General features: G+C 45.3%; 1 protein-coding gene across 4 annotated transcripts in view; it reads left to right on the top strand.

Annotated features, from left to right (window-relative positions):
- Nucleotides 1-21427, top strand: part of AMACR (alpha-methylacyl-CoA racemase) — a 613095-nt gene that overhangs the window by 193925 nt on the left and 397743 nt on the right. For all 4 annotated transcript variants that reach the window (XM_078674919.1, XM_078674917.1, XM_078674918.1 and 1 more), the window contains exon 3: nucleotides 3056-3199. In XM_078674919.1, coding sequence (XP_078531045.1) covers nucleotides 3056-3199 — 144 coding nt within the window. The remainder of the gene's footprint in view (nucleotides 1-3055; nucleotides 3200-21427) is intronic.

Here is a 21427-nt window from a genome sequence, read left to right as displayed (position 1 = left end):
TCCTAAGATGGGGTGTGATGTAGGTCCTTTTGGGGAGGTCCAGTATGAGTCTTGCCACTGAGTTCTATATTGTCTGAAGTCTCTTCAGGAGGCGTGCAGTGATTCCTATGTAGAGCATGTTTTTGGTGTCCAGTATGATGGTGATGTGGGCCTGCTTGACGGGCATTCCGGTCTTTGCTCTTGTGGAGCATGCCAAGGTTGTAGAAGAAGAAAAATAAGGAAAAACAGACAAAAAAAGAAAGCAGAGATCAAAATGAACCTGCAAGAGTCATATGAAGAGGCAGTGTCTTGTGGTGGCTGGAATCAAGAAGATGGAACTTGGTATTCAGCACACTGCCTTTCGCTGGCACAGGTTGAGGGCTTCTGAACAAAGTTTTGGGTCCTAGCACCTGTTCTCTTACAAATTACGCACTGCTCTGAACTGCCACTCAGCAAAAGACTGACATGTGGGCCGCTGGATCCTCATGGGGAACATGCTCTGAATTAACGCGGTCAGTGCGGGTACTCTGGCATCTTACCAAGGAGCCCCCATAAGACTTCTGAGACATGAACTCATCAGCCTGGCTTGGATATCGAATGCCATGAATTTAGGAGTAACCATCGGCAATAAACAAGAAAGTGGGTCTGGGAAGCTGACCCTTGTAACGCTAGTGGGCTTGCCTCAAAAAGGCTGTGTATATAACTGGATAATCATTTATTGTGGTTCCTGGTGTATTTTGAGGTGTCTCTGTGCTCACCTTGCAGCCAACTTCTCCCGAGAAGCATTGGGCTGTTCTAATCATGCACCCACTAAGAGTCAAGTGTTGAAGGGGTAGTTGGCCCAGTTGGTTGGAGCCCATGGTAGGTCGGCCCTGGGGCATCAGGATTAAAAGGCATGAACCACCATGGAAATTCCCGATTGTCCCTTGACCCTCTGAACAGGTTTCTGATACAGCAAAGGCGGCATTTGTAGTAAAAATTCACCCTAAATGCAGGTGAACAACAAAATGCGAGTAGCTGTTGTTTACGATGCTGATGTTTTTAAGCATGAAATGCATTTTCATGCTAAAATGTAGTGGAAAATTACAGACGGGCATTTAGGATAATTCTGTGGGATTTTGCTGAATTTTGCCAAAAGTTCACGTCTTTACGTAAAAGAAAATTACGTGAATTTTGCAGACCTCTCATTAAAAATACTTGCGGGTCCGGGAACCCCTCATCCAAAAATGCACATTTTTTTATTAAAACATGACGTTATGACTATTGAGGAACATTATTGTCAATATATAAAACAGAATTACCACTCTTGCTCTGAAGGTGTGTGTGTGTGTGGCATTTAGCGCCTAAGAAATCAATGATCGTAAATAAATTCCTTGCCTATTTCTCCACCTATTTGCATAGCGAAAATCTGGTGACAAAGCAACAGATCAGAGAAATAACAGGTATGCAGGGAAATTATTGGGGATTGTGTACAAGAAAGCTGTGGTGCAGAATGGGCACAACATAGCGGAAAAATAAGAGGGAGAGTGGGCTGGGTGAGTGCCAGGGTGATGGGAAAGTGGGGTTCTTTGACCTCTCTGGTGCCTATTCTTGTGGCTATTTAGTTCCTTTCTGAAGTGTTTAAGGAAAGTTATCTTGTAGATTGCGGTTGGTTAGGAATCCCACATAACCGAGGCATAACAGGAAAAAGGCCTCTGATTTTCTTTTCCCTACCATCTGATCTCTAGTCCAGGACTGCTGCTGTTGTGTGCTTTGTGAATCCCTCTGAGTGTTTCATCTTCAATGGCAGGAAGTTGGCGGTACCGTTGTTGACTGCCTCTTACCTGATGCAGCAAGCCTTGAAGGGGATGCGGGTAAGCCCAGCAGCACTAGAGTAATTTTGCAATATTTCTGAAGACCTTTAATGAGTCGTGCTGCTGTAAGGCAAATGCTTTTCATGAGTGTCGTATGTATCTCTGGGATGCTGCTAAGAAGGGCGATGCCTCCATTAATATCAAATAGGGCTGATGCCTGGAGGGTTGTTCTGAAGTCCTCTTCAAGGAGAAATATCAGGGACAGCTGGCACAAGCTTTATTGCAAATCTTCTGGTAAGTTTAAAAGTAAGACATTTTCGACTTTGAAGTCATTTGAGCTATTAATGTTATGTACTACTAAACCTACATCTGGACATACCCACCCTATGTACCGAGTGATTACCAGTGGCTGAGACTAATCCAAGCATTCCATCCATTACTTTTTTTGTATACTTCAGTGTGTCACCCTAAATGGGATAGGTATGCCAGGTGTGGGTCCCGTGCACTCTGTCACTGGCCCCAAAATATACCTGGCTGATGAGCCCTAGCTAGGGTAAAACTGATTCTGGGTTGCTTGTGTTCTGTTTCAGGGAGGACCTGGCCTGGCAGTTCGAGCTGGACTATTCCCGTTGAGCAGGGTCAAGACTTATTTGCTTACGGCTGGGTCCAAACTGAGGGGGCCTTGTGTGCAAAATAAAAATGAACTGGGATGCGGCCTGAGAGGTTACCAGTGGCAGGGATTCATTCATGCATTCCACCCATAGATTTTTTGTACAATGTGGTGGGCAAATAAAAAAGGCACAATTTTACACAAAACATTTTTTGTTAAGAGTACGGGACATTGAAAAAGAAGAGAACACCTTGAATTTAAATCCCAAAACAACCTAAATTTCCAACATCATAAGAAAAGACTTTATTTTATTTGTCGAATCATCTGACTACAAAGGGGCCCAAGTCATCAGTTATTGTTCTATGAATGTGCCTAAAATTCCGTTCATGGCAAGTGCTGCTTGCCAATAATGGACCTAGACGTGTCTGAAGGTGTCATTCCTGGCCCTCTTGATGACAGCGTCATGGTACCTATCTGTGACTTGATATTTGTAATATACCCAAATATGTGGCAGAATCCAAATAATCTAGTGAATCGATTGAAAGGAACTTTCCTGCTGCTCAGTGGCAGTGACGCCTTGTATAACTGGCGCGGTTTGGTATGTATGTATAAGTTCCTTGAAGGTACTGTTGTGTATAGGCCAATCTAAAATTTATGTTGTGTTTCTTTGAAGGTGTTATGGAAAAGCTGGGACTCGGACCAGAAATATTGCTGCGAGACAATCCGAAACTAATTTATGCCCGATTAACTGGATACGGCCAGTTAGGAAGATATGCCACTGTCGCAGGACATGACATCAACTACTTGGCCCTTTCAGGTAAAGTTAATGATTAGACTGATTTACTTATTATTTGCCTAACCATTGCCCTGCGGACAAAGATTGAAGGTCGGATTCTAAAATTTCTTTCTGTAAATGTGCAAACCAGAGCATTTGATGTAAATGTTTATTAAACCAATGTTCACATTGCAATACAACTTTTTTTTTAGCAAATTGGGACTTGAATCCCACCTTTTCCATCGGCTTTTCATGGTATACATTTTGTTAGTAGTAAACTGCATAAAAAAAACTGGATTCGTAGTCCTGGGCATAATTTAATAACCTATCTAAAATGCAGCAGAACCTAACCAGAAAAAAATTAACCTCACTGATGAATTCTTGACCGGATCCATCGGTTCAGCCTCTTCTTAACCCTACAGAATCACAACCGAGCAAGAAGCTGCATGTTTTAAAAATATCCTAAGAAAAGTTGATGTCTTGCTGTAAATTATAGAACTTTACAAGTTTGAAGAAGATGCAAAAGTATGCTGTTGATAGTCGGGAAGAGAAAAATTGGACGGATGCCTTGAACTACTCAAATATACCCCTTGTGAAGGTATATTGAAGTAGACTGCCACACAGTATCCGCCTGAATACCTAGGACAAAAGCAAACACATATTTTGTAATAGTTAGGCCCTGGAAAATAAATTGGGTTTTAGGAGCGAAATACTTGTATGCATTATTGCTTCCAATAACTCAGGATAACTAATTGCACATTCATTGGTACAATGCCATAATTTCATTATCTTTATGCATCCCTGGTAGGATTTTTTAAATTTCTTATTGGCATGGGTTGGTGCATGATTCGAGCATCTGAGGCCACTTCAAATGGTCATGGACAACACGCCCTGTACCCTGACCAAGTTCAGTGCCTGCACGACTGAAGTCGCCCACTGATGAAAACCAGCTGTCTGAAAGTGATCACTGACAAGATCGAAATCATGATCTCCAGGGAGAGCATTTCACAGTGGGACTCCACATGGTGGCCAACCAAGCTAGGACTAACATGCACCCCAACACCCACACCAAGACTCTCTAGATCGTTGTCGACTGCAAACTCAACATAACAGCCCAAGTCGACACCGTCACTGCCTCATACTTCCATACCTTTGAAGGTGCTGAGGAAGATTTGCAAATGGTTCCCAGTAAGCTAATCAGTTGGGGGTGAATATAAATGGGGTAAGTTGTGGCTCTTACAATTCTTGTGATAGTAGGATGAGCCTTTGTATATGTTGCGGTGCTCTAAAGGAAGGAGGACTCACCCTATCTCATTAAATGAGAACCTAAGGACACTGCAATTCTAAACACACAACCCTTGAGCACACGCTATATGATATCACAAATTGAACAGACAGTTAGTAAACAATGATTCTTCTTCTTGTTTTATCTTTTTTTTTCTTTCTTCTCATGCCCAGCTAACACGTGATTTGTCGTATAGGGATTACCCCGCGACTACTTCAGGGTTACAAAATACAATAAACACAGCCATACTGATTGCTGTGTGCAGACCACAAACCGCAAGAATGCACCTGTGTCTTGGTGCTGCATAATAAGGATTCAAATAGTGTGCATGTGTGGAAACCCATGCTTATACGTTCAAACAATATTTTCTGTATCTAAAATGTGTGCTGATACCACTCCTCAATGTTACCATATATAAAAAAATATATATATTTATATGATCGATGTCCTGTAAATCTCGTAAGACATAGCACAATTCCGTAAGTCTACAATTGTAACTCCACGATTTATAATATGATGTGATGTCGATGTGTGTGGTCTGTACATAGCAATCAGTATGGTGGTGTAGGAAAGTAGGGTCTGCTTTCATGGTTACCCCCAGTTTTTGCTGGTGTCATTATGTTTTTCTGACTAGTCTGACTGAGATCTTGCTAATAAGGACCCCAGCCTCTGTGCTTCTTCCATAAATTAGACATGGTGAGTACTTGGGTACACTCCATATTGGCTACTGGACTGCAGGCTGACGCGTGGGTTGGAATCCCATCCTTGCCGCTGGTGTTGTAATCACAGTCTGGAAGCTGTGGAGCATATTATAGATAGTTTTTTAGGAGCATAATTGCAAGAAAGTAAGATGATGATGAAGTCCCATCAGAACAGCATTCTGCCACTAGACCAATAACCAACTGATAATCTATCCCACCAACACTCTACATTCCAGATCACCTACACTCTGGCTGAGGAGCAGGAGCATGGAACTCTTGGGAGGATGCATAGCAACCAAAGCAAGTCCCAACGATGTAGTTAGCCTTTGTGGATTTCTCCGAGAGAGCCACCAAAAAGAGGGACTAGTTGTACCTGAATGGGCCATCTCAGGCAGGATGGGGACGTGAAGCTGTGAGCAGTCCCACTTGCACTTCAAAACACACACAGACACACAAGGTCACACAAAGACACACACACACACACACCCTACACACACACACACCCTACACACACCTTCACACACACACCACCTACATACACCTTCATACACACACACACACACACACACACACCTTCACACTAGCCTATTGTGCGTGCAGACAAACTGAAACAGGGCAGGGAAACAGGGGATTCCAGACACTTCTGTGTGTGGGGGCGGGGCTTTCCAAAGTTTCTCCCACTTCAAAGGGGGTAGCAAGTATTAAAATAGGACCCTCAAACCCACTCTTCAGTTCACACTTAGACCTGTGGAAGGACTCTCAGAAGATATCCTGCTGCTGTGGCCTGCTGTGTACTTCAGAGGACTGCCTTGCTGCACCAGGAAAGACTGCCCTGCTGCCTGAAGTCTGCTCTGTGTGCCAGACGTCTGCCCTCTTGGCCGAGACCTGCAATTATGCTTGAACCCAGTACTTCCAGAGTAACTCTAAGGGGTAGATGGCTGGCCTCCTGATCAAAGCCTCTGCGGCAGCAAAGGCTCCAATCCTCTTGGACCCACACCTGGACTCAGCCTGAGTGAGTCCTAGTCCCTTAACCACATTCTAAGGGTGTGAGCCAAAAAGCTGGACTAGAAGCGAACCCCCCGCTATCTAACTTTTGGGACTTCTCTTTACCACATTTTTACCGGTGCGAGCCAATAAGCTAACTCTGGACTAGAAGAGCACCCCACTGCCGATCCTATATAAACGCAGCCTCTATTACACACAATAAACAGGCACGTCGATCTGTAAAAGCACATCACAGAAATTCTTAGGCAGTTAGATACTCCAAATCCCCCAGGGTGCACTCGACATTAACTGTAGCCACCCCCTGCCTTCATTGGGTGAGCGCATGGTCTCTCAGTTCCAGCTCCTTCATTAAAGACGCGGTGAGCAAGAAGACCACCATAAGTTCACGTCTAGAGGTACATGCGTGACTGAAGGAGTATAAAGGAATAAAACTGGAAATGAGATCTGGGAAAATTCATCAAGCGGCGATAGGCAAAAAAAACAAACAAAAAAAAGCACTAGAGGAAGGCTCACTGCCAATCCAAGGAGGGAAGCCTCCAAGTCCTAGAGAGAGGCTGGTCTCAGCACCGACTCCCAAAACAACAGCGTTGAGTCCAAGAAGGAAAACCGGATTATACAAATTCTTCTATTTAAAGGATCCTATGGCGGCGATCTATGCACCAACAGCCGAGGCCTGCAAATTGCCAAGACCCATCGTTCTAGTCAACTCAGTGGTTCCCTTGGTTAAAAGTGCGACTAAAATCAATGACGCCCTAACAGGAACCCAACTCCTACAGAACCGAATGACACATCTATGTCAGAATAAGTCGGTAATAGTAACAGCCCAAGTGCACCAACTTAAAACTCCGACAAACGCAAGGGAAACAACGAGAAGCACAGAAAACAAGGGAAGTACTGAGGACCCCTTGCTTAAATCAAATCTTATGAATTCAAGCAGAAGCACAAAACCCGCAGAGATAGCAACAGAGGAATTTGCTAACGCAAAGGACCCCTCTAAGGAAGCAATGGAGGAAATTTTAAAACTCAGTAATTCTTCCACGCCGCTTGCACAAGAGGAGGAACCATGGCTAAAATCATTTTTTTCTATCTAATGGCTATACTTTTTTAGAAATCATTGAAACAATAACTAAGGACAATGATCCCCAAGTGAACGCCTCACCCGCAGCAATTGGCAATAACGCTCAACAGAGCAGTCTGGGAATGGTGCTTTCTACTCCACGTAGCTCCTTGGCAAACAAAGACCAACAACGGCTCGTACTGGACGATAGCGGAGGTATTCCAACTAAATTGAACCATTCTAACCTTTCAGCACCTATAACGATTTCTTCCGTGAGTACGATTGACCTTGAATCAGAGGATTTGCGAAAGTTCCAAGAACAACAGCCACCCACCCAATGGAGCCAGTCCTTGTTAGGCACCCTAGATCAAGCGATAAGGGTGCTGAATTATCAATCTGACAAAATGGAGGGCCAAATAGACCTCATAAACCTAAGTGCTGGCCATATCAGGCATAAACGCAAAGTTGGACACACTTTCGTCCCTTCTAACCAACAGGGGGAAACCGGAGCCTCCTACTCACAATGATAAACAACAGTCTAATTGCGGCTGCAGGAGCATAATCGAGAAGTTAGCAAGTCTTCCAGACATTTTAAAAGACATCCTAGGGGAGGTAAAATTAACCTGTCACATTAAACAGAACAAGGAAACGCAATATAATCTGGACCTGCCGGCAGTTTCAAAATGCAATAATGTAATAAAAAATCCAAGAAGTAACGCAAAAGACGTCCTAGAACAAGTGTTAGCGGAAGAACAACCAGAAATAACAGTTAATGCAATGGAAGCAACTCAGTCCTCCAACAAGTCCTCTACCGATGTAAAACCAACAAAGAGGCAAAGAAAACGGCCAAGGAAGGCTAGGCTCAAGTATAAAAAGCAACAAAGCACAGATCGAGGCAACATTTTTTCAATATTTGAAACAAATACTCCCCATGAAAGCAAGAGTAAATCACTGAACATGCCAGGTGGAGAGGCAGGATTTAATGTACCACCACGTAAGCATACTCCAGACACAATACCAACGGAAGGAAGCCCGGTCTCTGGAGTAACCATCACCCTCCCCCCCTCAAAAAACCAAGACGTTCCAACTCTCCCCCGCAGATCAAGATCGGCGACGGGTAACAGAACCTGAATTAAAAAACAGACCGGAAATGCGACATGATAAAACTGATAAATCTGAGCCCACGAAAAGCGCAGGCCAAACAGGATCACGTCAATCGACAGAGACACTCGCCCGGGTGGATAACATGCGTCAAAAAAGCGCAACGGGAGAGGATCCCCCACAGGGAACAAAGGGTAGTATACAGGAAGATAAAATAAACAAAATACACCTGGAAAAAATAACACCAGAAAATATAATCAAGCCAAATTCCTTGAGAAGTCACAATAACTGGTAAGGACCGTAGATGCAGACAAGCAAAACAAGATCTCTGGAAATAACAGAAGGAAAAAACGAGGAGGTAAACGAAGATCGAGAGCAACAAGAATCTCTTGAAAGGTGCAACTTTTTCACAATTCACAATTTTGCAGCCTTTAAAGAAGATTCTACACAATTGCCCGAAGACCACCCTTACCATACAGAGACATTTGAATCAAAATTGACATTTGTGCCCGAATATCCCACAAAAGGAAGGCAGGATATCCTTAATCGAGGGAACCGGGCGTGAAAGGCAAGGCCCTGAAATGGCTCTAATCACACCTACTGGGTAGACAACAGGTAGTAACTTTGGCTCCGTTTGCTTCCCCCAAGTCCTTGGTCCACCATGGAGTGCCACAGGGCTCGTCGATCAGCCCTATCCTCTTTAATATATATTTGCAGCCTCTGATCCCTATTATAAAATCCTATGGGATCGATATGATTAACTATGCTGACGACACCCAATTGGTGTTCTTTCTGGAAGGGAAGCATGCGGTGACCATGGATACTTTTCAGAGATGCATGGGTAGGGTCGCCGGTTGGCTTAATGCAAACTCCCTCCAATTTAATGAGGGAAAAACGGAGGTGGTTTACTGCTCGACGGCCAAACTGAGTCAGCAACTACTTTGTGAGATTAGGCTCTCGCCGGGAGCTGATCTTTGCATCCCAGTTAAGACCGTGCGGAATCTAGGAGTATTGTTTGACAAAAACCTCCAAATGGTATCCCAAACTAATAAAACAATTAGTGTCTGTTTTGGCCTGCTAAAAGCACTTAGACAGATTCTTCCCCTTCTGCCTGACAAGACTGGACCTCTGGTGGTAAGGAGTGTAATACTGGCTAGACTGGATTACTGTAACTCCTTATATCTGGGTGCCCCTTTATACATCTTGCAGGGGCTCCAGAGAGTCCAGTCTCTAGCGGCCAAGCTGGCACTTAATAGACCACGTGGTTCCTCTACCACAATGGCGCTAAGAGATTTACATTGGCTGCCAATAAGGGATAGAGTCACATTTAAATCTCAGTGCATTGTTTATAGAGCGCTACACAGCACGGGCCCCCTTCCATTGCAGCAAAGACTCACATGGTACAAACCCACTAGGTCTCTGCGCTCTTCCAGTCTAGGCCTGGCAGCTACCACCAGAGTTAGGAGATCTAGGATGGGAGGTAGAGCTTTCTGCACAGTAGCGTCTCGGCTGTGGAATGAGCTGCCCCAGAACATCAGGCAGGCTGACTCTTTGATAGGGCTTAGAAAGAGCCTAAAGACATGGCTGTTTGCCAAAGTCTGAAATCCCGGCGTCCACCCTTCAGCCTTCAATCTGCTGTTTTTATCTGACTAGGTCTCTTTTCCAAAGCGCCAGGATACCTGCAGGGTGGCAGTTGCGCTATACAAGAATAATATACAATACAATACAATACAACCTGTTAAAACTGTTCAAGGAAATCCCAGAACTTAAAGGGATAACCTGCCAGGATTTGATAGCCGTTGAATTCCAACAAAAAAGACAAAATCCGGACACTAAGGAATCTGTGACAACCTGGGCTACAAAGGACCTGGTGGACAAGATATACTCTGTAACACCTCGATTTGGAGCATGGGGAATTACTTTATTGCTACATAAACGTCCAAGGTATCCTTACCCTCTATTAGATAGTCTAAGAAATCCAAAAAAGGAAAATAAAGATGGGAAATGTCAGAGCACATGCGTGTGAGGTGCTCGCGCCTCCACGCCAGCATCTACAATCAACGTGAACAGTCACAACACATTAGTAAGTACGCAACACACTGGACATCGAATGCTGGACAGGATGGATTGGCACTGAGTAAAAAACATACCTAACAAAGACCCTAATATCCCCATGGCAGCAGAGCAGCGGAACCAAACCCAGAAGGAAACAAGGCCGCATAGCGTCTCATTTTGTTCTTGGAATGTCCATGGTTTTCAAGAAATGGCCCATGACCATTAAACCCTAGCCTTCTTTCAGCAACAAGACATAATCTTGATCCAGGAAACATGGAAATTGACGCCCATTTCAATCCCAGGCTTTAAAGAACATCACATCTCCGCAGAAAGATTTTCACCTTTTGGGCATCCGCGAGGCGGATTATCAATATACGTAGCTCAAAAGTACGATTGGGTAACAGAAGAACTGGACGTGGGGGTTAACTGGGCTCAAGTGATCAGAATTAATGATAGGTCGCCACCAGAGACTCAAAAGTGGCAACTTCTAGTGATGTTTACATCCACCCAGAGAGGAAGACCCGGAAAGAAAAATATTCAAATTGAATGTCCTTGATAAAAGTGATGCAAAGATCCTATGTGCAATGCCCAATGTTCATCTCAGGAGACTTCAACTGCAACCTCACAGTTAAAAACCAGGTTGAAGGGAAGATGAAAGCGACCTGTGGTGGACAAAAAATAGCAAAGATATTAGGAGATTTAGGATTGACAATTTTGAACGGTAAAACAAAGGGCGACATACCAGAAGCCGTTACATATTTGAGTGGCAAGGCTCACTCAACAATAGACTTCACAATCACAAGTAATGAGTTACTCCCCAGTATGGAAACATTTCAAATTAATCAATGCACAGAAAGCAATCACTTCCCCCAAATAACAAGATTGAACATCTCGCTCACCTTGACACAAAGAATGAACTCTCTTATACAAACACGCCGAAACGTTCATCCTAAAAAAGCTAAAATGGCGTGGGGGTGAAAAGTATCCAGGACACAGCAAAGGATTATATGAGTAATTTAGGGCCTCAATTAGAGGAAGATTGCGTAACCAACTGGGAGCAGTTGACCCTGGACCTTATCCATAAATTTCCAGCAGTGTCGGGGAACCAAAGATGATTAAACACCAGGAAGGAGCCATGGTTCAACACGGACCTTAGAGAACAAAAGAGAAGGGTCGCACGCGAGGTCAGATTACAGGCGCAGGCAAAAAGAATGGGGAAAATCCCAAATAAAAGCAAACTAAAAGAAGCAAGGAGTGTTTACAGGAAGACGTTGAGGATTGCCAAGACTACATACAAGGAAACCATCTGGAACAAATTATTGTGTGCGGGAAAATTGCCAAATAGTAGGGACTTCTGGGGCATTATAAATGATCTGAATACTAGAACAAGCCTCCAACAAGAGGCAGGGATTGGAGATGAAATGTGGGTCCAACATGTGCAAAAATTGTACTGTAACACAGACCCAGGTACCAACGAAGCTCCCAGGGTGATGGAGCCAGAAATGGGGAAAAGAAATAGAAACATGAGTACGGATAACAAAGAAAATGGAGACTGGGAACAAGAGATTGGGGGCAAAGAAACAAATCCACTAATCACTTAAAAACAATTTAGGGGCATAATATTAAAATTAAAGACAGAAGGAGCAGCAGGTCCAAATGGGCTGCCCAACGCGCTTTTTAAGAACGACCCAGACTTCTGGTTAGAGACCTTAACGCCTCTTTTCAATCATATATATGTATATGCAGACATCCCCGTCTCTTGGAAAGGGAACATAATTCACCCGATATTTAAACAGGGAGACCATCGCAACCCTGCAAATTACAGGTTGATATCCTTAATTGATGTTGAGGCTAAACTTTACGCAGCTTGCATCCTAGCACAGCTACGAGACTGGATAGGCGACACAAATATAATTCCTACGTTCCAAACAGGATTCAGGCAGGGAATGGGAACCATAACAAATGTAGCTATTTTGTCGCTCTAAATGGAAAAAGCAGTAAACAAGGGAACCCGGTTGTACGCATGTTTCGTTGACATAAAATCAGCTTTTGACCGAGTGAGCAGAGAGCGCCTTTGGGCAAAGTTAAACACATAGGGACTGCCGAGTCAACTATTAAAGGTAATAGTTGTCCTGCACAACAACACATCGGCAAGAGTGAAATTAGGAAATGGAGGCTGTATAACCTCTAGTATTACGACGCAACAAGGCTTAAAACAAGGCTGGGTGTTCGCTCCAAGCCTATTTAACCTGTTCCTCTCAGACATTAGCCCGCCGACCATGGCCAACAAACCAATCAATATACTACAATACGCGGACGACATAGTAGTGCTAAGTCAAACACTAATAGGCCTGCAAAGAGCAATAAATAAATTAGCATCCTATTTGAAACTGGAAAAACTGGAATTAAATCAAGCAAAAACAAGTCGTTCGCCTAGTGGATCCAAAAAAAATCAAGTTCAAATGGACGGCGAATAGGGCAACGGTGGAAGAGCAGCGGTCCTACAAATACCTCGGTATTACAATAGGGCAAGGATTAACACACAAGGAGCATAAATCGGCAATAAAAGCCAAAGCGCAATCGCTTATTTTTGCATATTGATTATTAAAAATAAAACTGGATTGCCCAAATTACAGCCATCTCCTAAAGGTTATGGTTGCTCAAATTTTGGCCACCCTGTCCTACGGCTTAGTCACCTGGTGCGGCAAGGAGGCTGATTTACTAAATGACCTTCAAACAAAGATCTACCAGGCCGTTTTCAACCTTCCAAAAATCTGCCTCCCCTTCGCAAGTGCGGCTCGAATTTGGCCTTCAAAACCAGAAATTCCGGAGCATGAGCGGCTTCGTGAAGCTCTGCCAAAAATTTCGCTCTGCCAACCCAGATACCATGGACAGTCTGTGCTGGGAAGAAATCAAACATCAGGTGGACAATGAAACACCGAGCTCCTGGGGAAGGCATTTGAAAACCTGTTTGACAGAGCTTGAATTAGAAACAGTATGGGAAATCACGGCAGACAAAGCAAGTATTAGTAGAGCAGTCAACGAGGCAGCAAAAAGGAAATCCTTCTGGCGGATAAAAACACAATCTCTAAACGTTGGCATGGGTGGACCATCATTACCTCCACGTAAACCACAAGCATATTTATTATCTCACTTTAGCGGGCACTTAAAAAAGAACTACATAGACTATCGGATAGGACAGCACGTCTCAAAAGATCTACTACCATCCTTGAAACATAAATATCTAACGGAGCAATGCCGTCTATGTGGATATAAAACGGAATCCTTATCCCACCTTTTATGAGCATGCCCAGCAGTAACGGTCCTGAGGAGACGGTATTTAAATCCCAGTTTCAATGAACAGAACATTCGTACATGCAGACAGGCAGTGATAAGCTGGCTGGGAGGTTCATCCATAATTCTGGCCTGCCGGGGAGTAAAATTCCTGGCAGAGGTAAGGAAACGCTTAGGGCAAGCTGAGCAGGAGGAATACAGAGAAAAAAGTCCCCCCAGGCCAGCTCCTCATGGGTCTTCCACATCATACACGGACTGAATCTAAAGCCGATTAAGAGCCCACTTAGACTGCAGGATTATAGAAGCCGGCCTAGATCCAAATTGTAACTATTGTATTTATAATATTTTTGGATGCTAGCCGTAAAATTAATGGGTACTTTTAATGTTGCTCAATATTAATTGTTTCTGTACAGTCATTCTTATTATGGGAAGATTGTAAAGATTTTAATTAATTATACAATTAACTTTTTGACTTTGACTTTGATTCATGCAATTGGAATTTTGAACCATTAGGGGCTGTTTTTCAGTTTAACAAACAAACCTTATGGTGATTTAAGAGGTCAAAGATAACCGTAGAAAGCTATCCAAGTGGTAGCTGTGGAGAGCAGCCTTCAGGCATAACCTTGAAGGAATGTTAAGCAGCTTGTTTTACCAGAATGCAACCTTATAGTATTGGTTAAATGAAAGGAGAACCACACAGTAGTTAGGAAAATATGTATTTATTGTTATAACACACCCTAAATAACTCACAGTATCTGCTACACGCAGATAAACACAAAGTACACAATACTGTAGCACAGAAACAATCGTAAGTAGTACTAATACACAGTGGGCTCCAGGGGGAGACCAAACCATATACTAAAATAGTAGTATAAGAACTACAACTCGAGTCAATACTGTGTCTAGAGGGTGTAGAATCTCTGGGACCCCAATCAACCACCTAAGGTGAGTAAGTAGGGACACCACGGAGAACGGGTGCAGTGTGAGAACACGACTGCAAGCTACCTACAATTCAATGTTAGAGTCGCGGTTGCAGTTTTAGTGTTAAAGACTATTCTAAGTGGATTACAAAGAAACCCTTTAGCACATAGAAGGTTGGTTGGAGAGCCACCCCACCCATGGATACCGAAGTACCAGAGTTACCTATCCCAAGGAAGCCGAGTCCATAGGGTCTAAGTGGTGTCGGAAACTGCCATCGTTCTCAATGGGAGTCTTCAAAGAAAGGCCACTGCTGGAAAAAAGAAAAGTGTCTGGTGGAACCCACAGGTGGATTCTTGAAGGAAGGAATTTGAATCAGAGGGGACCGAGTCAGGGTCACTCAGGAGTGATCAGGGCCTCGGTATATGAATGCTCACAGATGTCCGGTGCTTCAGTTGTGAAGCTGGAGACCTTGACTCTACAGCTGCAGGGACCAGGAGACGTCGAGGACAGCCAAGAACCGGTTACGAGCTGTCCCACGAAGGATGTCGAGTGCTGAGGGGTCGGTGTCTGGCGGTAGCACCAACAAGCCTTGGCAGCTGCAACACACGAAGAAGGTCGCAGAATGTCTTGGTCTGCCCCAGCAAGGACTAGGAGACTCACTACGGCAAGGGGAGTCAGGGTGGGCCTGGAGCACCGAAGCCCAAGAAAATCAGTGTAGCCCCTCAAATGGACCCACAGGCCGTAGGCACAGGAGTCGCAAGGGGACCATTAGTAGTTTCACAAAACAACAGCTTGCAGGCCACAGAGTGCATGAAGGCCGAAGTCCTATGTACGAAACATGCGCAGAGGTTGGGGTTATCAATAGCCCAATGCACTTTTTGGGGATCGCCAACAAGCATATGCACTTGCAAATGTACACGGTGCACAGGGCTTACAGGTTATGTGGTCCCCACGAGGGATGCTGGCCTCAAACTTGGTGAGAGGGCAGCTTGTCCTCAAGGAACATTGGAACACACCTCCTGTGTTGCTGGAGCCTTTGGGGTCCGCAGGAACTCAGGATCAGCAGACTGGTCAGTTGCGTTAATTTGCCTGCGAATGCAGGGGAGTGACTCCTTCACCCCAAGGGAGATACTTCAGTTATCCTTGATGCTCCACACGTCCTACACGGAGCCTGTATGGTGCACAGGCACAGACGATGCTTTGGACAGAGAGGGAGAAAAATCGAGCCCAGTCATCCCCAACATGGTAGGGAGGCTCAATCTTGCTCAGGTTCCTATTGTCAAAAGAATGTTCCTTCACTCTTGGGACACTGTTGCTGCCTCCATGGGACTCTAGTCCCAATCTTTTTCTAGCCCTCTGGACTTCTAGGGGCTCTTTATCCAGGGCCAATTGCTGTTGCCAGAAATTAGTAGAATCGCTGGGACACCAAGGAATCCCCAACGGTGAGTAAGTAGGGACCCCACGGAGGACAGGTGCAGTGTGAGAACACGACCGCGTGCTACGTACAATTCAATGGGGGAGTCACGGTTGCAGTTTTAGTGTTTGAGGACCCTTCCCAGTGGATTACGAATAAACCCTTTAGAACATAGAAGGTTGGAGAGCCACCCCACCAGTGGATACCGAAGTACCAGAGTTACCTATCCCAGGGAAGCCGGGTGCATAGGGTTGAAGTGGCATTGGAAACCACCCTCGTCCTCAATGGGAGTCTTTAAAGAAATGCCACTGCTCGAAAGAAGAAAACTGTCCGGTGTGACCCACAGATGAATTCTTGAAGGAAGGAACCTGAAAGCAGAGGGGACGGAGACTGGGTCACTCGGGAGTGATCAAGGCCTTGGTAGACGAATGCCAACTGGGTGATTCAGGTGTGAAGATGGAGACCTTGACTCTACCGCTGCAGGGACCAGGAGATGTTGAGGCTGACCAGCTGCCAGATATGAGCTGTCACACGAAGGATGTCGAGTGCAGAGGGGTCGGTGTCTGGTGGGGACACCAACAAGCCTTGGCAGCGGCATCCCACGAAGAAGGTCGAGGAAGGTCAAGGTCTGGCCAAGCAAGGACCAGGAGATTCACCACAGCAAGGAGAGTCAGGAGGGGCCTGGAGCAACCAGGGGAGCCCTCGAAAATAAGTGTTGTCCCTCAAATGGACCCACAGGATGAAGGCACAGGAGTTGCCAAGGGACCTCTAGCAGTTTCACAAAACAGCTTGCAGGGCACAGAGTACTTGGAGGCCAAAGTCCTTTGTATGAAATGTGCACAGAGGGTGGGGCGATCGATAGCCCAGTGCATTTGGTTGGGGAACCCCAACAAGCATATGCACGTGCAAATGCACGCGGTGCACAGGGGTTCGGGTTGTGCAGTCCCCACGAGGGATGCTGGCCTCAAACTTGGTGAGAGGGCAGCCCGACCTCAAGAAACATTGGAACCCACTTCCTGTGTTGCTGGAGCCTTCAGAGTCCGCAGGAGCTCAGGATCAGCAGACCGGTCAGTTGCATTACGGTGCCTGTGAATGCAGGGTAGTGACTCCTTCACTCCAAGGGAGATACTTACGTTGTCCTTGATGCTCTACAGGTCCTGCACAGAGCCTATATGGTGCACGGGCACAGACGATGCATTGGACGGAGAGGGAGAGGAAGTCAGGCCCAGCTGAAGTCCAGCGAAGTCCAGAGTGTCCAGTCAGTTGAAGGTCAGTGGTTTCTTGATCAGAATCTTGTCCACGTTGAATCTAGGGTCCCACAGTCAGGTAGGCCCTTTTGTACCCACAGGAGAGGGTTGGACAGATTCAGGGGACCCTCTCAGGGAGGGTCAGGACAGTGGGGAGGTTACTCCCATGTCCTTTGTCCAGTTTTGCGCCAGAGGAGGAGCCCAACGGCTCCCAGGACTGGTCTGAACTGGACTATGCACAGGGACACCAAATGTGCCCCTCGTGCAGACTTTCAGGCACTTTGGAAGTGCACCCACCCAGCTCCAGTACACTAAATCCTGTCAGGGAGATGGTCACACCTCCCTGTGACAGGATGCCTTTCTTGCTTCCTGCTCAAGCTTGGCTCAGCAGCACGAGGGCAGAAATGTGTATGTGGTCGGCAGCAACCATTTTGTGCTGTCCGGGTCATAAAACCCAGCACCCTGCCTTCACAATTGTCAAGACATGCTATAGGGGTGACTTGTAGGCTTAAGTGCAGTGACCTATAGATATAGTAAACCTATAGTGTATGGACCATCTTACACAGGCTGCAATGGCAGGCCTGTTCCATTTTGCATGGCCTCTCATGGCATACTACATGCTTCAGCCCATGGGAGGCCTCTGGGGTACCCATGCCCTGGGTACATGTGTACCATATACTAGGGACTGACAGGGGTACACCAGTATCCAAACTGGAGTGTACCTAAGTACATGACATAACATTGTTTGGAGAAAGGAGATAGACTGGGGTCCTGGTTAGCAGGATCTCAGTCAGACTAGTCAAAACCAGCATTGGCATAGCCAACAGGTCTCGACCTTTGGCTGTATGAGCGCGGGAGCTGAATCTGTCTTCAGTGTCTGCATCGGCGGTATGTCATGAAAAAAACACAGCAGGAGCATGAGGCTTTCCTTTGTAGCCAATCTGTCAACCGCTTTTAGACACCGGTCACTGGGCACCGGTGCCACTGCACCTGCTGCACCACCTGGTGTCACGCTCCTCGCCCTGTTACAGAGTGCCTGCACTTCTACTTTTCAATTTCAAGCACTGCTTGTAAACCTGTGGGTACTGTGTGTCACACCCAACACCACAGCTGAAGGAACGTAATGGAGTTCTGAAATGGAGACGGGGGGCTGATCACATAACAAAGCGTTGGGCTGGTTTTACTCTATCTGGCACACAGTGAGCATCCGGCCTCCCCAACATCACCACAAAGTCACTTATAGCTGGCCCACACGAGAGACAGCTAGAGGGCTGCTATGGGTAAACTCGCCAGGGAATATCAGCAGGCATATACTAAAATCAATCAAATGTAGGCATGCACTGGCACGCTTGAGGGATTATAAGTGAGAACAGCTCCATCACTACTCTGCATCTACTGTACCTACCGACAGCCTTGTTCACCGCCTTATCTTGCCTAGTTGTAGCACGTAGCTCCGACCGCAACTCTGAGCACGGAGTGCGTTAATGCCTGGATGACCCCGCAGCTCCACCGCTTGTTGCTTACAGCCATCTTGCCTCACGGCTCCTCGCCAACGCTCCACGCTCATCTATTGGCTTCAACCGGCTCTGCGTGCTGCTACCCCTGTGGCCGACCGGCGGCTCTCACCCCGCAGCTCTGCAACCTCGCATTCCCTAAACAAAACACAGAAGGGGGCAGCAAGCAGCTTACATCCTCCCCCCTTTGCTGTCTCAAAGTCCGTCCACATGCAGGTAGTACCATTCACCCTCGCCGCTGCCTCACTGCAGCTAGCCATGACCTCGGAGCATGCCCTGGAAGCCAAAGGAAAGCGGAAGGGGGAGGGGCAGCATGCCTTAGAACCAGCAGGACATCGGGCTAGCCAGCCGGGCCATACCAGGCAAAAAACAAGCACAAGCGCACGCCGCCTTCGATGGCAGCAGGGGGAGGGGAGAGAGGAGGGGGCTGGCTTCTCCCGCAAGTAGGTGAATGTGGGGGATCGCCTGCCACGACTTAATATCGATTATAGGTGTGATTGAATCGCACCTGAAGATCCTGACACTGCACTGTGTGATCATTTCTGAATGCAATTTCACGCTGAAAACACACAATAAAACCAAGCACAAGCGCACGCCGCCTTCGATGGCAGCACGGGGGAGGGGAGAGAGGAGGGGGCCGGCGCGATTCCCTCGTGGGAGCGAGGGGCTGGCGACCTGATAATTGATAACATTTAATGCCAGCTGCTCGCTCCCGCAAATGAATAGCCAGACGTGCACGCGTTGCCATTGGAAGCAATACAATGCGTGCACGTTTTGCAGGGAAAGCTGTGCTCATGACATAAGGTCCCTTTCCTATGCAGCGCATGCGCGCTGTGTAGGCCGAGACCTAAACAGTGAAACATCGAGCAAAAAGTGGGGGTAACCATAAGAAGCAGATCCTACTTTCCTACACTCTGGTTCTACTTAATGGAGTTTTGTCATTGTGCTGTCAAATAACTTATTACAATTATACTAAGTTGGTATGGGGTTTTTCTTGTGTTGTTTTTTCGCTTTTGTGCTGCATAAATACTTTACTCCAAGTAAACCCTGACTTTTGTGCCAAGCTACCAGAGAGTGAAGCACAGGTTAATGTAGTGACTTTTGTGGTTCACCATGGCAAGGATTGTGGATTTTGGTTGAGAAGAGCTCATACTCCCCTCAACCAATAACCACATTCTGGTTTTAGGTTTAAACCTATAATAACTGATAAAACCCCACCGAAAGGAAAATAACCATCACCGGTGTAAACATATAAACACTGAAAAAACACCATTGAAACCACAAACTAAGTGCCATTCAAAGAAAGAAAAAGATGAGTGAAAGAGACATTTTTTTTTTTATTTCTTCCTGAAGGGGCCAATACAATGTAACTTTGTTATACCAGGTAGCATGACTAACATTATTCTGCTTGAATTTTGTTGTTTAAGGGTTTCTCGAAAACATTGTCTCTTCTTCCTTCTACTTTTTTCAGTTTTGTGGTCTTTGGTCTAAAGATGCAGGGTTTAGAAGCATGTGTAGGGCTTATTTAGTTATTTTTATCAACTGTAGAGAATCGGGGAAATATCAAAATCATATTTGATATTTTGGCTACATTTGATTTCACTGTTAGTTAAAATGGCTAGAATCTTTCCATCGCATTTACCCACAGACAGAGAATGGGTCAAATCCTTTGATACATCCACCCCCTTTTCTAGTGAGTCAGTATTGATTGTAAGTGAATTACCAAACATCCCTAGCTTTAAACATTCCTTGCAAGATGTAGTGACAGGTATATGTGAAAAGAATGTTGTCACCAAGTATGTGATAGTGGTGAAAACATGTCACCAGACATTTGTTACATGGAACGCAGTGTCACTTGGAATGCTGCTGCAAAAAGTTCCTACCACGTTCAATAAAAGATTGGAGTGATATCATTTGTATTTGCAGTAATTCATCTACGTATGTGAAAAGGTTGTATGATGGTCTGTCTAAACGGATACCTGAGCTGAAGTGCTTCACAGTAATAGATCCTTGTCACTTGCTAGATGGTATGCTGAAAGCATCTTAACAATCTTCAGAGTTAAAGAAGAAAGCTATTGACTTTGTAGTCTATTCTGGTGCAGTAAAAATATACTTGGACCTCATATACCCTATGCATATGTTATCAGTACACATGCACTACCCAGTGCAGAAAGCAAGCAATAATTAAAATTAAATTAAAATTCCATAAATACAGGAAAACAGTGCTTTTGTTGTTTTTAATGGCGCAAAACTGTGCAACCCCTGATAACCACTGTTTTTTTTAAAGTATTGAAAACACTGAAAAACCCCACCAGAATGTGCCAAAAATTGAAACTGAAAACAGGAAAGCCTACGCCATACTCATTCAGTCTCTCCCTTTGCTGAGTCTACCTCTCCTCTTTCTGTCACATTCTCCCCAAGTCTAATGCATATGTTTTCCTAGGGATTTTCAATATATTCCTATATCCCTCCCACACTTCTCCCTCCCTTTTCATCAATCTCATTTAATTGGCTTACTTTTCAGCTTTTCCATTCTCTTGTGTTTTCTTTAGCTTTTCTTTTGCCATTTGTAAAGTGCACAGCTACCCATGGGTTTCTCAGTGCTAAACACTACTGTGGCATGACTCAAGACACTACCATTAAAAAGAGCCCTGTTCCTCATATACTGAGGTTATG

Source organism: Lissotriton helveticus, chromosome 2_1 (assembly GCF_964261635.1).
Source record: "Lissotriton helveticus chromosome 2_1, aLisHel1.1, whole genome shotgun sequence".
NCBI lineage: Eukaryota > Metazoa > Chordata > Amphibia > Caudata > Salamandridae > Lissotriton > Lissotriton helveticus.
This window is presented reverse-complemented; position numbering and strand designations above follow the sequence as displayed.